The 18,341-nt window shown below is 52.6% G+C and overlaps 1 protein-coding gene across 1 annotated transcript in view; it reads left to right on the top strand.

The window, feature by feature from the left end:
* Positions 1-11,812: 11,812 nt before the first annotated feature.
* Positions 11,813-18,341, top strand: part of LOC103681112 (uncharacterized protein KIAA1671-like) — a 17,009-nt gene continuing 10,480 nt past the window's right edge. Inside the window, 3 exon segments of the mRNA XM_040619775.1 lie at positions 11,813-11,929; positions 11,931-13,354; positions 15,239-15,326. Coding sequence (XP_040475709.1) covers positions 11,813-11,929; positions 11,931-13,354; positions 15,239-15,326 — 1,629 coding nt within the window.

The following is an 18,341-nucleotide window of genomic DNA, read 5'->3' as shown; positions in this document are numbered from 1 at the left end:
TTGGAAAGGGGGGGCAGGAAAAAGCTTTGGAGGAATTTTTGGAATGCCCAGCGTGCTGGCTGACCCAGCAGCACAAGTGTGAGCCATCTGCCCTGGCTTTAGTCGGGGTCGGCTGGGCTTCCGCGGGGGCTCCGTGGGTGTCACCCAGTTCCTGTTCTGAGGCCTGAGTCACCCCCGAAAGGTGGCTCTTCCGCGGACGGCTTCTGTGGAGGCTCCGTGGGTGTCACCCAGTTCCTGTTCTGAGGCCTGAGTCACCCCCGAAAGGTGGCTCTTCCGTGGATGGCAGCAGCAGCCTGAAGGCACTGTCCGGGTTTGGAGCCATGCGGCTCTGGCTGTTGGGTCCCCAGCCACGGGCGTGACTTCCCTTCTCTGCCTCAGTGTTCACACCTGTGGAATGGGGATGCCGATGCCTGCCTCCCAGCTTGGCGGGGAGCTCTCAGTGAGGTCACACGGGTGAATGTGGGGTGAAAGGCGAGTCGCCTCCGTGCTGTCCCGTTGGGGGGGGGTGGGTGGCGCTGTTAGGTGAGGCCCCCACCATGTGCATGCCTCTCTCCGGAGTACTGCGGGGTTCTCGTACCTTCGTAGTTACACTTGGTGGGTCCTTCTGCCTTATTCGGCTGCCCACGCCTGGCACGTGGTGGCTTGAGATTACTGCTTGTTACGTGACTCTCATTTCATTTTCCAAATTAGTAATTTTTATCCTCGCTTTGTCCTTATTATAACACACATTATATATGTTTATATTATAATACATTATTTTCACTGTGGAACATTTAGGAATACAGGTAACCCAGAAGGAGGAGATAAAACTGTTGTAACCCCACTTGTAAAGATAACCAGTGGTACTATTCTGAAGTAGGATTTCTAGGCTAGGCAGTCACACCGTGCGTCCGAACCGATGATTGAAAGCTGTCAGCACCATGTCTTGGGGTTCAGAATATTGGCTTTATTTTCAGCTGGCTTGGTTCAAATCCTGGCTCTGGGACCTCCTAGCTGTGTGACCTTAGGCAGGCCACGTCCCCTCTCCGAGCCTCCGTTTCTCCTCTGTAAAGGGAGGCTGCGTGAGGATTTGGTGAGTTAATGTATGTGAAGGGATTAGAGGTGCCTGGCACACAGCAAGTGTGTGACTTCTCTAGCAATCATTTTATATGTATGTGTGTTTTTTCCTGGGGTTGAGCGGTGAGCCCCTTTCTAGGAATGTTGCAGCGTACAGCTGGTGGATTTGGACATTAGGCTGCGGGGACCCGCGGACCACCTCCTCCGGGGAGTGCCCTGTTATGTTCCATTTCACGTCGGAGATGGGGGCTGCTCAGGATGGGGCTTGGGCCAGGTGTGTTCGCCCACACAAAGGATTCTAGATGCTCTTACAAGGCAGTCCTGATCCTTGTCGCTCAGGGATGTTTCCTGTCCCCACAGAGGCCTGGGTGTTGTCCAAGTTAAAGCAACTGGATGGTCCCTGGGGCTAGAAGTGGCCCCTGGAAGATGAGCTCACCAGGAACCCTTCCTCCTCCTCCCCTGGCTGCAGCTGTGGCTTCGGGATGGGCTCAGCACCCCCGGAACAAGAGGCAGGGTCAGCCCCTACCTCTAAGAAGGTCTGAAAACTAGGAAGTCACCTGGATGCCAGCGGGACCCGGAGGGCCAGAGAGAGGAAGGGGTTAACGGGGCCCGGTTTTCAGAGGTGAGTTTCGGTTGGTGATAGCCATGGAGGGAAGTGATGTCACCCCCGACTTGCTCTGGGACCGTGGGTAAGTTAGGCAACTTGATCGAACCTCAGTTTCCCTGTCTGTAAAATGGGGCTAGGAGGAGGTTCCCCCCCCCCTCCAAAAGGCGGTTGTGCCACAGTCTGTGAAGGCTGCTGGCAGAGCCAGGCACACAGTCCGGGCCTCCTCCTGATGCTTGTCCTTTAGGTCGTTTGTAACAAAAAGTGCTGGGTACTTACTGTGATCGTCACCCTGAATCCTCGTAATAAACAGTAGTTGTAATTGCTAATAACGATTCCGCATTGCTTGGGAGTATTTTTTTTTCTTTTTTACAATTTTATTTATTTATTTATTTGAGAGCGAGAAAGAGCATGAGCAGGGGAGGGACAGAGGGAGAAGGGAGAGAGAGAATCTCATGCAGACTCCACGCTGAGCAGGGAGCCTGACGCAGGGCTTGATCCCACGACCCTGAGATTGTGGCCTGGGCAGAAATCAAGAGTCGGAAGCTCGACCAACTGAGCCCCCCGGGGGCCCCTGGTTGAGAATATGTTTAACCAGAGCTCCACGCCTTTGGCCGTGTGATGGAACATCCCGTGCATAGGAAGTGGTCGATGACAGGCAGCCGTAGTGGTTCACTATGTTTATTTTCCTGGGGCCCCACGGGGCTGCTTGTACGCGAGGCAGACACCCCAACCCAACATCTGTGATTGGGAGCACCTGCCCCTGGGAGGGTTTCTTCTGGGGCTGATCCTAAAAGCCACTACTAGTTTGCATCGTCCCTTGTCCCCCTTTAGTGGTCCCCCAGGCCCCGTTCACCCACCTCAGCTGCTCTGGAGGATGGCTGCTGAATCCTGGGGGTACTCCTCTGGTTCTCCAGATCGGATATTGTACCCACAGCTTGGCACATCCCAAATGTCTCCCAAACTTGGGAATGAGTAATCTGGCTCTTCTTGTGGGATGTGGTACTGAATTCGCAGCCAGAAACTGTATTTCTTGGGGGGGTGGGTGGACCACAGAGGGGGAGTCTGGCTTGTAGGCAGTGTTGGGAGACAGCTGGCCTTGCGTGCTGCTGGCTTGAGCTGTGCCCTGGGCGTCTTCTTGACCTGGCTCTTTCACATGCCACTGTCTCCAGAGAGGATTCTTCGACAGTGTTTCCACGGGGAACGCGATCCTGGGGGATTTCAGCTTCCAGAGTATGTCTAGTGTGAGGCGTAGTTGTCGGGTAGGTGGCTGGACCAGGCCTGAAACCCGAGATGATGCTGGAGAGAGATGCTAAGCTCTAAGTGTAACTGTGGGGGTGGCTCTTCTTACAAAAACAATATCGAATTATTGTAGAGGGCAGTTCTTATTGCAGAAACAATCCAGATTCATCGTGGAACACAAGCAACACACACACACAACAAAACACCCCACGAAGATCAACCAAAATGTGAACCAAGATATATATTATGGTGCTTAACAATAACTAAGATAATAGGATTAATGTTTATTGAGCCCTTGCTAAATGCTTTCCATGCTTTATTTCATTTCACCCGTTCAGAAAACCATAGTCGTGAGAGATTTGAATTCAGGACCCTGAACTCATGAACACATGGTCAGAAGCACCCAAAGGACGTGGTCCTCCGTTGATTCTTCCATCTGCCCTCCCTCTACTTTTCCATTCCTTCTCCTCTCCATCCTTATATCTACCCACCTATTCTTTTCTGTCCACCGACCCATCTGTCCATCCATCCATCCTTCCATCCGTCCTTCCACCTACCTATCTAACCATCCATCTGTCCATCCATCCATCCTTCCATCCTTCCTCCTACCTATCTAACCATCCATCTGTCCATCCATCCATCCATCCATCCATCCATCCATCCATCCATCCTTCCTCCTACCTATCTAACCATCCATCTGTCCATCCATCCATCCGTCCATGTACCCACCCATTAATTTACCCACCCATCTGTCTGTCCATCAGTGTATATATCATGGATCCATATAACCATCCATCTACCCATTCATCCTTCTGTCCATTCACCCATCCATCCATGTACCCGTGTATGCACACATCCATTCACCCACCTATTTACTCCCCATCCATCCATCCATTCATCACTTTCTGCCCCCGTCAGGGCCCCCTGCAAATTTTATGTTCTTTCCTTTCCCTCTCCTCCACGAGACTGTCTGTGACCCACTGTGATCATGAGTGGGGTCGCCTTTGCTTCCCACTGCATTCCCAAGGTGAGGGGGCATAGCCCAGTGTGGACTTTTAATGAGGGCCTTTAATGGAGATTTGCCTAAAGGACAGGTCCCCATGAGCTGAGTCCTGTGGTCATTAGAGCTTAAGCAGTAGGTTTACTTCACATTTGTGTTTAGTTTCTTGCTTTTTTTTTTTAAGTGTGGCAAAATGCATGCAGCATAAACTTACCATCTTAACTGTTTCTAAGTGTACAGTTCAGTGGCATTAAGTACACTCACACTGTTGTGCAACCAGCACTACCGTCTGTCTCTAGAACTTTCTCACCAACTCATACTGAAACTCCATCCCCATTAAACACTAACTCCCTGTTCCCTTCTACCCCCACACCTGGCACCCACCATTCTACTTTCTGTCCCTATGAATTTGACTGCTCTGGGTGCCTCCAGTAAGTGGGGTCATGCAGTGTTTGTGTTTTGGGGACTGGCTTATTGCACTTTTTGTAGTGTCCTCAAGGCTCATCTATGTTGTAGCACGCGTCAGAAAAGCTTTCCTTTTTAAGGTCGAATAATATTCCACCGTGTTGGCGACACCCCATTTTGTTTATTCATCTAACAGTAGACCTTTGGGTTGTTTCTACCTTCCGGCTGTTGTGGATAATGTTGCTCTGAGCACCGGTGTGCAAGTCTCTGTTCCACGCCCTGCTCTCAGGGGTGGGAATGCTGGGCCATATGGTAATTCTGTGTTCGGTTTTTGAGGGTCTGCGCTGTGTTTTCCACAGCCTCTGCACCATTTTATATTCCCACAGCGGTGCACACAGTTTCCAGTTTTTGCACATCCTCACCAGCACTGCTTGGGTTGGTTTTTTTTGTTTTTTGCTGTTTTATAATAGCCATCCTAACGGCTGTGAACTGTCCTTTACATCTGAACATCATAAAAAGTGGGCACTCTGGGGGCACCTGGGTGGCTCCGTATGAGCATCTGACTTTTAGTTTCGGCTCCAGTTACGATCTCAGGGTCGTGAGATGCAGCCCCGCATCGGGCTCAACGCTTAGCTTGGAGTCTGCTTATCTCAATCCCTCTGCTCCTCCCCCTGCCCTTCTTTCTCTCATAAATAAATAAAACCTTAAAGGAAAAAAAAAAAGCACACCTGAAGTCCTTTAAAAAAAAAAAAAAGCAGTTATTCTAGTTAAGCCCGTGTGGACTTTGGAAGAAATCTGACAGGAAGGAGGGTGGGGTCAGCCTAACTCCAGCTGCCCATGAGCAGGTCCCTTCTCTGCTCCGGCTTTGGTCTTCCTCATCTGTAAGCTGGGGCTCACAGGAGGACCTGCTTCTGCAGTGGGACAGGATTTTTCCACCACTCGTGTTGTTCTGGGCTGGCTGGACACCGGAGGTCTATCTGGTCTGCCTGCTGACGTTTGCAACTTTTGTGGCACTTCAAATGGCATAGGAGTCCTGGGTTTTTTCAAATAAGGGTTAGCAGCCTAAACCTAGGGGTGGTTATTGCTGTGCTTGTGTTGGTAACACTGTAATGGACATCTTTTTGTAGGTGGCTTTCTCTTCCCTTGGATTCCTTCCGTGGGATGAAGTTTTTAGAAGCAAGGTTACTGGGGGCGTCTGGGTGGCTCAGTCGGTTGAGTGTCCAACTCTTGACTTTGGCTCAGGTCATGATCTCAGGGTCGTGGGATTGAGCCCCGTGCTCAGTGCGGTGTCTGCTTGTCCCTCTCCCTCCCCCACCTCCTGTCAAACAAATAAATAAATAAAATTTGGGGGGGGGGAAGAAGCAGGGTTATTGAATCAAAAATAAATGCATGCTTTGGGGGGTGAGTATATTGGGGGAAAACACTTGATTTATAGTCAGCAGATTTCAACCCTAGCTCTGCCCCTCCTTAGCACGTGGTCTGGCTCATTTTCAAAACGGTGTTTTCCTCATCTCTAGAGTGGTGGTACTAATTTGAGAAGCACGGGGTTGTTGAGAGTATTAAATGGAGGAGGCAGAAGGTACACGGAGTCACGGAGTCTGCTGCCTGACTCTTGATGGAGTCTCAGAAATTACTAGTTGGGAGTGAATACTGCCAAATTGCTTTTATCACCGACATTGGCCCTGGGAGCAGATGAGCTATGGGTTTTCTCACAGCCATGCTTCATTGGATGCTATTATTTTCTTCTCTCAGGGATGCTCTCCTTTCAAATAATTTTTGCACACTGGCTTTACGTCCCTTCTGCTCTCAGACCCTGAGGACACAGCTATGAACTGGACCCAGGACTGCCCAGTCTAGTGGAATATGAAATAGGCGGTCACTGTGTGTGTGATCAGTGCTGGGCTAGGCAGGAACACCAAGACTTAGATACCACAGCCCAGAGGAGGCTCCTGAACCTGCCCACAGGGCATCAGGGAAGGCTTCCTGGAGGAGGTGGCATTTTGGAGCTTAGGACTGAGGGATGACTAGGAGTTAGTAGGCAGTGGCAGTGTAGAGGCATGGGGGTCGAGAAAGAGCATAGCGTGTCTTGTGACTGTCCAGGGGTTCATTGTGCTAAAGTAAGTACGTGAGTGCATGTGAGAGACAGACAGATGGACGGGGGAGATGAAGGGGATCTGGATCCTGCCGGGTCTCGGGGAAGGCGTTGGACGCGCGTGTGCAAGGCAGGGTGGCGTGATGGTGCTTGCTGTCAGAGCCGCCCTGCGGCGCAGCTAGACTGGATTGGAGGAAGGTCCCCAGAGACGGGGATGTCAGCGAGGAGGCGGGTTTGCCACGTCCCTTCCTCCTGAAGTTTTTCCCTGGCCACTCCCCCCTTTATTGTCACGTGTGCTCCCATCTTCTTGACTGCCAGCGCCATGGGGACAGGGGACCTTGCCACGTGTTGTGTTCACTGCCGTGTCCCCAGCGCCTGGCCCAGAGCCTGGTACATGGTAGGTGCTCCATAATTGTGTACTGGAGTGAATGAACGGATGAATGAACGACCGAACGAGCTCGGGCCGTCGCCATGGGGACGGAGAGGAGAGGACGCATTCACTCCAGTGCCGTCAGCCACCAGGCCCCTTCCATCTGGGGCCCTGTCCTCCTGGGGGGACGCGGGCATGTACTCGGCACCTCGCAGGGTGCACCATGCGCGGTGGATTTGCAGACTTGGTGGGGAGGCCGGGTCACATTCCGGAAGACACCGGAAGGCGTGAGGACTGGCTCGCAGCCCTCGGCAGATGGTGGCATTCCCAGCAAGCGGCACCCAGAGACGGCCGAGTGAATGACTGGTGAGCTCCCAGCTCGGATTTAAGGGTGTAATTACGAAAGATCTGCAGCAGCTGTTGGAACGAATCAACGCCTGTGAATCTGAGAGAAAAGCTGCCAAGCTGTTTGGTTTTGAATGGAGGTGCTTCTCTTGCCTTCTCCCTGTGTGGTTCTGTCGGGAGGAGGAGGCTGGGAGCCACAGGGCTGCACCCCCTCTCCCCCGCCCAGGAGCGAGCACAGAGCCTGGTTTGCAGCAGAGTCAGAAGGAGGGATGGACGGATGGATGCTCTGGAATGATCTCCCGCCGAATTTCAGCACCTGTGAGCCTTAGTGCCTCAGTTCCCAGGAAAATGGGCTATTTTGAATAAAATTGCAGGAAATGGGCATTTCAGATTTTGCAGATCCACTAGGGGAGATCCAGCCTATAGATGGGGCAGGGTCAGCGGCGGGGACATACCCTTTGCCGCCCCCATTACTTGAGGTCAGACTGGCGTCCACTGCCCCCTGGGCCACGGTCCAGAGTCAGCCCTGCACCCTGTCTGCCCCACATGCACCCTCCTTGATGATTCATACAGATCCGACCAGAGAGGTGGCTCGCACTCCGCGCCCCTTCCTTCTTCAGGGGGCTCTTGTTTGCTTGGCTTTGGCCGTAGTGCTGATACATTTACAGAGAGCGAGCGAGGCCACACAAGGCTTAGCAGCTGGCCTGTGTGTGAGTGAGCTTCTGAAGTGTTCTGGAAGAGACCGACATGTCTTAAATTAAGCATGGCATATGCGATGCATTTAAAGGAAGGTTTTAAAGCACACATTTCAATCAGTTTCCTTGCGTTTTTTACAACAGGTTAAGCAAACCCCTGAGAGGCCTGTGTTTTAGGTTTGGGAGAGACTTCAAAATGTTATTTTAGCTGTTTATTGCGGTGGTTCAAAAAAGAAAAAAAAAAAGTCTCTTTACCCCCCTTTGTTCACTGATGTATTAACTAATTCGTGGATTCATTGGTGCAGCCATATCTACATACCAGGTATTTGCCAGGCATTTTAATTAATTAATTTATTTATTTATTTTATTTTTTGGGGGGTGCAAAATGGTAGGTTGTTAAAGCACAGGGACAGGACCCGTGGGCAGAAAGAGCTGCTGTCCTGGGGTTCTGAGGGGTGGTTGACTGTATACTATGGGGTTGGGGGAGGTAAGGAAGGCGCCTTCCATTTTAAATGGAAACTCGAGAGGAAGCCCAGGATGTGAAGCACATTCCAGATAACAGAGCCCCTGTTCCGGTTAAGAGGGGGAACGGACCAAGAGTCTTCTTTCCCTCGTCTTTCCCCCTTTACTTCCCTGCGGGGTGGCTACTGAGCTGGGTTCAAGGATCCCAGAGTAGGGCAACACGTGTGCACCATCGATCCGAATTTGCCAGTCAGGGTTTGCTCTGGATGACCGCCTTCCCTGGACAAGCTATGCAGAGACGCGTTCATTCCACGCTTGGGCAGAGGAGCGGGAGACAAGGCAGGACGGCCTGGGGTTCATGTGGTCCCAGCAGGTGTCTGACGGGGCCTGTCCGGCACAGTAGAGCGCCTCCCTGTGGTTCGGAGAAACGGGGAGGGGGGGTGCTCTTGGTGAGGTAGGCAGGTTGAACTCCCGGCTGAGCTCTTCACAGCCCTTGGGTCCTGTTGTCCAGTAGCAACTGACCGATGGCCACCACCCAGCTTCCAGAGTCAGAGTAACCCCTCCAGCATCCTCGATCACTTTGTGTCGTGAAACTCGCGGTACCTGTCCTTATTCACTATCTTAGGAGACTGGGGAGCAGAAGAAGATCTCTTCATTCACCTATTTCTTCACTCCCCCAACCGTTATTCTATGTGCATACTCAACAATGATGATGTATTCAGAGCTATGATAGGCCAGGGCGCCGTGCTAGCTTCTGGGGACTCAGGGTGCACTCTGGGGCTTGCCATTGGATGGGAAAGACTGAAGGCTCACACAGCATTAAGTACAACCGTGTAGCTTGATGAGTCCTGCCGAGGATGTCTGGTGCTCCATGGACGTGTAAGATGAAGATTGTATCAGGGTGTGTGTGTGTGTGTGTGTGTGTGTGTGTGTGTGTGTGTCTTGGTAGGGGCAGAGATGTCAGAGCTGTGTTCTGAGGGCCAGGCCTGTGTCTGTCTGTGAGTGAGAAGGGAATACCGGAAAGCAGGCGCAGCACGTGCAAAGGCCCTGAGGCAGTGTTTCAGGACCTCCAGCAGATGCAGTGTTCAACTACTTCTGAGCCAGGAGACACAGCTCCCAAATTAGCTGGCCCTGGAGTCCTCTGGCGTCACCTTTCAGCCTAGGGAGTCTTCGGGATCACCATTCCCAGTTCTAAGCAGTGAATATTATTCCTGTGCTCCCACATTCCTCTCTATATACCATGGCGTTTATCACCCAGAGTTGTAATTGCCTCTGTGTGTGTGTGTGTGTTTCTTGCGCAAGGCTGTGAGTTCCCTGAATGCAGGGGATTTTTCTTGTTCATCTTTGTGCACCTAGTAGGTGCTCAGCAAACACGTAGTGGAGGAACAGGGGAGGTTTATATTGAGCACCCAGCGTGGACTCAGTCCTCGTTCTGCTACAATATTGAGAAGCCGCAAGGAGTGTGCGTCTCACAAGCTGGAGACAGTGCCAGCGGATGCAGTTGGAGCTCAGAGCCTTTGTGCCATCTGTGCACAGACTTCCGGAACTCCGGAGCTGAGGCTGTGGTCCTGTGTCTCCCAGACCTGCTGAAACTCAGCCTCCCTTCCCCCACCCGCCTCTGCCAGGGGAGGGTGCAGCCAGCCCCGATCGCCATGAGACGTGACACGGTTGGCTTTGTCAGGCAGGCACACATCCCCAGCCGGGGCCTGCCGGCTCGGGTAAGTAGGGCTGGAGTGTCCTGGAGGTGGAGGGAACGTGAGGGTTCTGCCAAGGACTTCTCCATCTTTTGAATCCTGTTGTTGCCCTGTGTCTCCTGTCCAGGCTGTGTGTGTGTGTGTGTGTCCCAGAGCACGGTTTCCAAGAGGTCACGGGGACTGGCTCTAAAGGTGAACAGTCCTGATTTGGGGCAGGACCCGATCGATACGCCTTACAACTCTGCCGTTCTCCGATTCTCCATATCTTTCCCTCTCTGCTGCCTCTAACCCTGTCTAGACAGCGTTCTCTGGTTTCGGGGAGAAGAAATCTGTCAGCACCATCGAGCGTGTAAGGAAGAGAAAATATCAAAATCTGTCTGCCTTTCTTTCCTGCAGGCTGCGGAGTGAGTCAGAGCCGGGGGCAGCAGAGCAGGGCCCCAGGAAGGGAAGCAGGAGGCTCGCGTGTAACTAAAATACCTTCTACTTTTAGTCCATCTAGATGGGGGCAGGCTGGGGGCAGCTTTTGCAGGGACAGAGAACACGGGCATGAAGGCTGGGGACAGGCTGGTGGCGGGGAATCAAGAACGGCGACTTGTCTGGCACCTTTTCAGACCAGAAAGGAATACAGTGTGGTGTTTAAGAAGGCCCACCCCGGTTGAATGGGGTGAGGACATGTGGTCGAGTTTCAGCTGTGTGATGTCGGCAAGTCGGGTGACCTCTCTGGGCCCTTGCTTTTCATCCTCATAGTGATAGCGATGACCCCTGCTTCTCAGGGTTGTGCAAGGTTAATAAGAGAGAACAGAGCTCCTAGCTGGCTAAACGAGGGGATTACACCCGCTGCAGAATGCGGTCTGATGACCATCGTACCCACCTCGTAGGGCTATAAAGAGGATGTGGTTTATAAAACACGTGAAGCGCCTGGCTTAGTGTGAGGCCTCACTCCTGGTGAACCCTCACCGCTAGCTGATACTCTTCTCACGGAGGCTCCGAAGGCAGCCAGCACGGAATAGGTGTTCCGCAGAAAAGAACCCAAAGGCAAACCAAGAAAAACAGCAGGTGGAGTGGGAAAAAAAATGGCTTTTTGTTCGAAGGCATCTGGAAGGGTGTGTGGGGGCAGGTGGAGATAAGGGACAGTCTAGTAGGGCTGGGGACCACTAACCAACTTCGTGACCTCAGGGACTTTGGTAGCTGTGTGAGCTGGGGTCGGTCCCCTCCGCTCTCTGTGCTTGGCGCTCAGCCCAGGGTTGTGAGGAGGGTCAGCGGGGATGCCTGATATGGGCAGGCTCTGAAATGGGGAATGACTCGGGGGTAACAGGAGTGAGGGGACGCAAGGATGCTCTCACCGGGGCTTTTGCTGGAATATGCGGAGTGCGTTTGCAGCCCCACCTGGTTCGAATCCCGACTTTGCCCCTTATTCTCTAAGTGACATCAGGCCAGTTCTTTGGCTTCTCTGAGCTGGTTTCCTTCTCTGTAGAGCAGAGTTGATGCCGTTTTACTGAAAGAGCTGGCCTTGAGATGAGCTGAGTAGGGAAGGTCCTAGAGAATGTTGCCACCCTTTCCCCACCCTTGGGGCCAGAACAAACTCCAAGACGGCCCTCTGGTCCACTCGCCTTGCCTGGAGTTCAGAGAGGTGGAGAGGCCCGCCCGGGCTTCCCCAGTGAGGTCAGTGGGGAGTGGTTGTCCGGCACCCAGGCCTCCGGCCTCCTGGGCCCATTCCCCCAAAACGCTCTGCATGGACTCAGACTCTGAGATTAAAATTGATTTTTTCCTCTCCTTTGCTTTTTCCTTTCAGTGGTTGCTTCCCTAGTTCGGATGTTCTTAATCCCCATGGATCCACAGCCGTAGCCATGGCAACACGGGTCGAGGTCGGCTCCATCACTTCCCTGACAGGGGTGCCAGGCCTCGGCGAGATCTCCAAGGAGGAGACCCTGAAACGGACCTATTTCTGCCAGGCCGGGGACACCCCCCGGGGCGCCCTCGACGCTGCTCTTGGAAGGAAAAAGCCCCCTTAGGAGCCCGGCCCGCTTACTCCCGCTGCCCAGACTTGCCCCCAAGCCCTTCTGCAGGGAGAAGGCCCCGGACGTGAAACCCCTTGTCGCATCCTTGGGGCCCGGCCCAACTAGCCCGTCCCCTCCCTGTGGGCGCTCCCAGGGCCTGGTGGCAAAGGACCTGAGCGAGAAGATGCCCGGGCTGGTGGGACAGGAGGCGGGGAGCAGGGAGAGCCTGAGGAGAAGCTCGTCTGTGCTTATCAAGGCCACCTTCCTGCGGCCCCGGTCCAACACCATGATTGTCCTTGAAACCACCAAAGCCGGCCCCACTCTGGGGAAGGGCATCGGTGAGGGGGCTCGGGAGGCCACCGCGGGTGTGTCTCAGGAGCCCACCTTGGGCTCCCGGCCCGAGGTGGCCGCCAAGGCTGCCCTGCCTGCCCGAAAGCCTGGGACCCTTCCCCGACCGGCCTCCCTGTCGCAGGACATCAGGCCAGCTGCCCCCCAAGAGGAGACGGGCCCAAATGAGACGCTGTCAAAGGCCAGGAGTGTGGAGGACACAGGGGACCCCTCTCTGGAGCCCAAGCCTCGCCTGAGGAGAAGGCCTGTGTCGGCCATTTTCATCGACTCCGTCCAGCCTCAGAAGCCAGGCCCTGGCGGGGAGGCTGCGGCGGGGAAAGCACCCCCCACCCCGCCTGAGAAGACATGGGTGAGGAGGCCTCTGTCCATGGACCTCACGGCCCCGTTTGAGAGCAAAGAGGCCTTGCTGAAGAAGGTGGCTGATGAGGCCATTGCAGGCTCTGCGGCCCAGTGTCGGGGGCCGGAGACGTCCGACCCGGAGCCCAAAGTGGACGCGGAGTGTTTGGTCAGAGCAAACCCTCGCCTTCGTGACCCAGACTCAGACTTCCTGGAGGTAGCCAAGAAGACCCGAGAACAGAAGGAGAAGGTGCTTTTCAAGCAGACGGAGCCGGACAGCCTCAGAACTGCTGGGGGCTCAGCCAGGAATGACCAGCACCCTGGGGAAGAGAAAGCTAAGCTGCTCAGGGAGCCGGACAAGGCGCCCCCGTCCCCCTCGCCTGGACCTGGAAAAGACCAAGAATTTGCTGAGGTCAAGAGCAGAGCAGCTGACAGGGAAAGCCGGCTGGAGGGAGGATGGACCCCCAGGGGCAGTGTCAGGAAGTGGGTCAGCCTGTTTGGGGAGGAGAGCATCTTGGCCTTGGCAGCAAAATCCGAACCCCCACCAGCCACCCCTGAGCCCCCGTCAGCTGCCCCGGAGCCGGAGAAAGTGGGCGTGAGCGTCCAGGAGCGGATCAAAGGCTGGGCTGCGGAGGGCTCAGAGGCAAAGCCAGAGATCAGAAGGAAGACATTCCAGGCACGGCCGTTGTCGGCAGATCTGACCAAACTGTAAGTGGGAACGTTCCACGGGCTTCGCTCAGCCCTGAGCTGCCTCGTACCGCCTACCAGAGGCCCCTCGGGAAAGGGAACCGAGCGCCAGTCTCCACGCTAGGCACCTTACAGCCCCCGTCTCGATTCACCCACAGCCCCAGAGAGGAGGTGGCCTTCGCTTCCATTTCTCAGATAAGGAGCTGAGAGGCAGAGAGGTAACGCAGCTCCCCCCTGGCCTCAGTGTGTCGGCAGCAACATTTCTTTGTCCCTTCTCTTTACACTTTGTAGTGGGAGGTATCATGCCCATTTCACAGATGCGGATAAGCGAGGTGAAGTACCGTGAGGGAGTCCGGAGCCCCATGTAACTCCTGGCTATGCTGGTCTTTCCAGAAGCCTGAGAACGTTACTGTACGGCCTGAGCCTCCCTGAGTGGCCCCCAAGTAAAATCAAATGGGTCAAGAGAGCTTGAGCAAGTTCCTTCCCCTTTTGAGCCTCGTTTCTTTGTCTTTAAAACGGAAACCTTCCTTGAAGGATTAAGGCGAAGACTCACAGATAACATCGTGGCTCCCAGTGATGTGATGAATCCTGTTAGTTGGTTTTCTAAGCTCAGCGGGGCTCTGATATCTCATGCTCTTTTGCCTTCCCACAAGTGGCTTCCCGGCTGCAGCAGGGAGATGCCACGGGGTGTGGCCACCAGCTCCTTAATGCCACTCATGCCACTGACATACCTTTCTCAGGTCGGAGCTTCCGGGGGCCACCTCTGGGCAGACTGCTGCCCTCCCAGGCCTGGGAACCAGGGCAGCCAGCTGGGCCAGGGTTAGACCAGTGGCTCTCAGCATTTAGAATCATCTGGAAGAAAATTCCGAGGCCTGGGGCAGCCCTTGCCCCCTCGAGTTGGTCTGGGGCGGGGCTTCTTTGTAAAAGCTTCCCAAGTGATTCTCATGTGCAGTCCGGCCCGAGTTAGGATAACAGAGAAGGAGGCGCCCGTGCCAGGGACCTCACACACCTTTTCCCATGTCCTCCCAGTGCCTCGGATTAGTCTCATCTGACAGATGGGGAAACTGAGGCTTGAGGGTGGGAATAACTCATCATCATGCCTCTCAAGGAGGCAGACCTTGGAGTATTGTAGAGTGGGGACGAGGTGAAGTGGTTCATTTCTCTCCCCTCCGTTGTCTCTGCAGCCCCCAGCCCCAAATTCATCTTTAGGCATCCACTCCAGGGAGCTCTTCAGAGATGGGAGCATTCTAGCACCAGAATACCCTTTCTCTTCCCCTTGACAAGTGGAGAAACTGAGGCCCAGAGAGGGACAGTGCTCTTGGCCAGGGTTACCCAGAGAGGCAGCGACAGGCCCGTGCCCCCACACATTCCATGACGGCCCACCACCCCCGAGTCCCGTGGCAGGTCTGTGGTGGGGCTGCTGTTGTGCCTGGGGTTGCTAACAACAACCATTAATTATTCCTCCTGGGGCATCTCTACTCTTCCCTAAACGCCCTCACATAGCTATTAGGGCCTTGGGTAGCCTCTTATCTGCCCTACAAAAGACGATGGGGAGGTGTTAATTATCCCCATTTTATAGATGAAGAGACAGAGGTTCAGGTGAGATCACAAGCACAGCCCAAGCTCCCGCAGTGGGGAGGCAGTAGAGCTGGGACTAGCACCCAGGTCTCTTCACCCCAGCCTGAGCCTCCTGCTACCCCAACGATGCTGTCTTTAAGGTAGGCCGATCCCACCGGGCCCTTGGTTTGGCGACTGGAAGGGACACATCTTTTCTCAAAGCAAACCAGGTAGTGTTGCTTCGTTGATCTCAATGCTGATCTCACCCCTGGGTTCCATGGCTAGTTACAGGGTGTGGGCTGGAGGCAGAGTCTGGCCTCAAACAAGTAATGTGGATCTCTGTACCAGGTTTTCGAGTCCAGCGTCCAGCAATGAAGTCAAGTATGAGAAGTGTTCTGAGCTAAGTGGCGAGCTTCCCAAGGAACCCGGAGAGAAGGTAAGGAGCCCCCGTGTTTGCACATCTTGTTTTCTAGTGGGTAGCTTCACTTCCTGGAAAAAGAGCCCAGGAAAGAATCAGAAGCCTTTCGTGAAGAATTAAACTTTTTTTTTTTCTTTAATGCCAGGATTTTTCAAGTCCCTTTTGGGTTTATGGTTCTGCACTCCTTAGTGTTAAATATTGTTTGCAAATGCAATTGCCAGGTTTTATTTTCTTTTTCTTATGCAAAGAGCAAGAGGGACCTGCTCTTTCTTATGGACAAATAATTAAGAAATTAAAATTTAGGTTAAAGACTGTTAACAGAAACTCCCTCAGTTTCCCTCGTTATGGTCCCTGTTCCCTTCCCTACCTTGGCTCGTCACCTAGCCGTAGCAGAAGGAGGGAAATTACCAGCAACTAAATTGCTTAAAAGTATTTTTGTTTAATCTATTTAATAAAGAAAAGCTCATAAAATAACTACTAGGTCTAACCCATTTGTGGTGGATGCCTCGTGCAGGGTTTTTGTTTTTTCAAAACAGCTTTTTTTTTGAGGGATACTCGTTGTACAGGAAACTGCATTTTGAGTGTGTGTGGATGCGTTTTGACATATACGTGTGCACACCTGTGAAAATGTATCACCGTCAAGATACCACACATCGCCAGCTCCTGCAAGTTTCTTCTTTTGTAACCACTCCTGACCCCTCCTCCTACCCCCAGACAGCCACCAATCCGCTTTCTGTTCCTATAGATCAGTTTGCATTTTCTAGGTTTTTTTCTAGATTTTTCTATAAAGGCAACCAGCCTTTTTTTTCTCTTCTTTCACTCAGAATAATTATTTTGAGATGTGTCATACTGCATGCATGTGTGTATCAATAGCTTATTCCTTCTCGTAGCTGAGTAGCATTCCATTGTGTGGGTAGACCGTGATTTGTTATCTCTTTGCCCTGTTGATGGACATTTGGGTTGTTTCCTGTTTGGGGGCCATTGCATGTAAAAGAGCTCTGAACATCTGTGGGCAAGGCTTTGTAGGGACATCGGGGTTTTTTCTCTTGGGTAATTGCCTAGGAATGGCTGGGTGGTATGGTAGATGTCGGTGCCACTTTTTACAACACTTTTGCAAACTTTTAACACCAGAGCTTGGTGGCAAGAGCATTTGTGCCCCAGGAGCTGGATCTGAAGGGCAGTGCCCACCATTCCTGGGGGTGGGGGTCTGCCCTGCTTTTTATCCTTGGGTGTTCTGAATCACTTCCTTGAAAACGGTTGAGAGTGGGTCCGGTTGAAGTAAAGCCTCTTATATTCGCATTAAAATTGTATAGTGGTAACAACAAGGAAAGAAGGACCCTGTGAGGCAAGTGGGACAAAATTCTGGTTGTCATTGAATCTAGGGGAAGGGTTGGGGTGAATATATTATTTTCTCTCTAATTTTGTATGTGTGCGAAAACTTTCAAGAAATGAAAGTTAATAAAGGAACTCTTGGCTTGATTTCATATAATGAGATTTGATCTCTGTAAATCGATTTTCCTATCGGTAATATTTTTATTATAGTGAGACACATATAAAATATACAATTTTTATTTTTTAAGAGCAATGAATATATTTTTAAATTTAAAAACAAGCTTTCTCTCTATGTATATACACACATATGTAAAAATACACACATACACACAATACTAAGAGAAGATTCTGGAACATTCTTCAAGGATACAGTCCTCCCCATTGATAACAGCTGTTATCCAGAAAGGGCACTGGTATTTGAATATTTGAAATCTCAAAAAGGACTTGAGCTTTGTATTGTTTAGAGAGAATGGATCCATGTATTATTTATGCAAATTTTATGCAATAAAATGTAAACAAAAACTTTATATGAAAATATTTTTTAAATTCTTTAATGGCATTCCATCATCTGTAGTAGAGATTAGCAAATAGTGGCCCTGTGTGTATCTTAAACATTTTATTTTTTTTAAAGATTTATTTATTTATTTGAGAGAGAGAGCCTGAGGCAGGGAAGGGGCAGAGGGAGAGGGAGACAAGCAGACTCCCCTGCTGAGCACGAAACCCTTCGTGGGGCTGGATCCCAGGACCCTGAGATCATGACCTGCTGAAATCAAGAGTCAGACCCTCAGCTGACTCAGCCATCCCGGCACCCCCATCCTAACCATTTTTAAGTGAATAATTCGGAGTTTTGGGAGTTAAGATGGGGGAGGAGTAGGGGACCCCTTTTTCAGCCAGTCCCCTGAGTCGAGCTGGATAGGTACCAGACCAGCCTAAACAACCACGGAATCAGCCTGAGACGCAGGAAGATGCATCTGGATCTCTACAAATGAACATCTCCAGCGCTGAGTATTGAGGTACGAAGCGGGGAGCCATGAAACTGTGCACAGATATCAGAAGATAAACGGAAGGGGGAGGGAGCCGCCGCGTTCGGGCGCCGGGAAGCGGTAGCCACTTGCACGGGGGAGCGGGTGGGCTCACGGACGGCACCCACAAAACAGCAGACTGAGACCGTGAGCCGTGAGCCGGGTGCGCGCGCCACCAGGCATCTCACGGAACACCGGAATCCCGGTGCGCTCACCGGATCCAGACTGAGACCGGGAGATCCGGGAGCGCGGGGCGGCTGGCGGCGTTAGAAACACAAAGGACAGAGACGCGCCGGCCCTGGAAGTGAGGGCTGGGATGCCGGCTGTGGGGTGCACATCCCGGGACACTGCAGGGTTGAGCAGCACCAACAGTAACAGAGTTAAAGTGGCCAGAACATCAGTGGAGAACGGTCCGCGATCCCTCTGTTCTGTGACAGAGGCTGAGATTCGGCCACTGCTGTTCTGACTCTCAGAAGAGGCACAGCAAACCGCCAGGGAAAGCCGCCAGAGAACAAAAGCCTAGAAATACTGGCTCAGAGAGTGCCCATCCGCATCCCTCCTCGCAGGGGTCACGGAGACTCTACCCAAACAGGGTTGCCTGAGTGTCGGTGTGGCAGGCCCCTCCCCCAGAAGACAGGCTGAAAAATCAAGAAGCCCACATCCCTAAGATCCCTATAAA

Source organism: Ursus maritimus, unplaced genomic scaffold, assembly GCF_017311325.1.
Source record: "Ursus maritimus isolate PB19 unplaced genomic scaffold, ASM1731132v1 scaffold_33, whole genome shotgun sequence".
NCBI lineage: Eukaryota > Metazoa > Chordata > Mammalia > Carnivora > Ursidae > Ursus > Ursus maritimus.
This window is presented reverse-complemented; position numbering and strand designations above follow the sequence as displayed.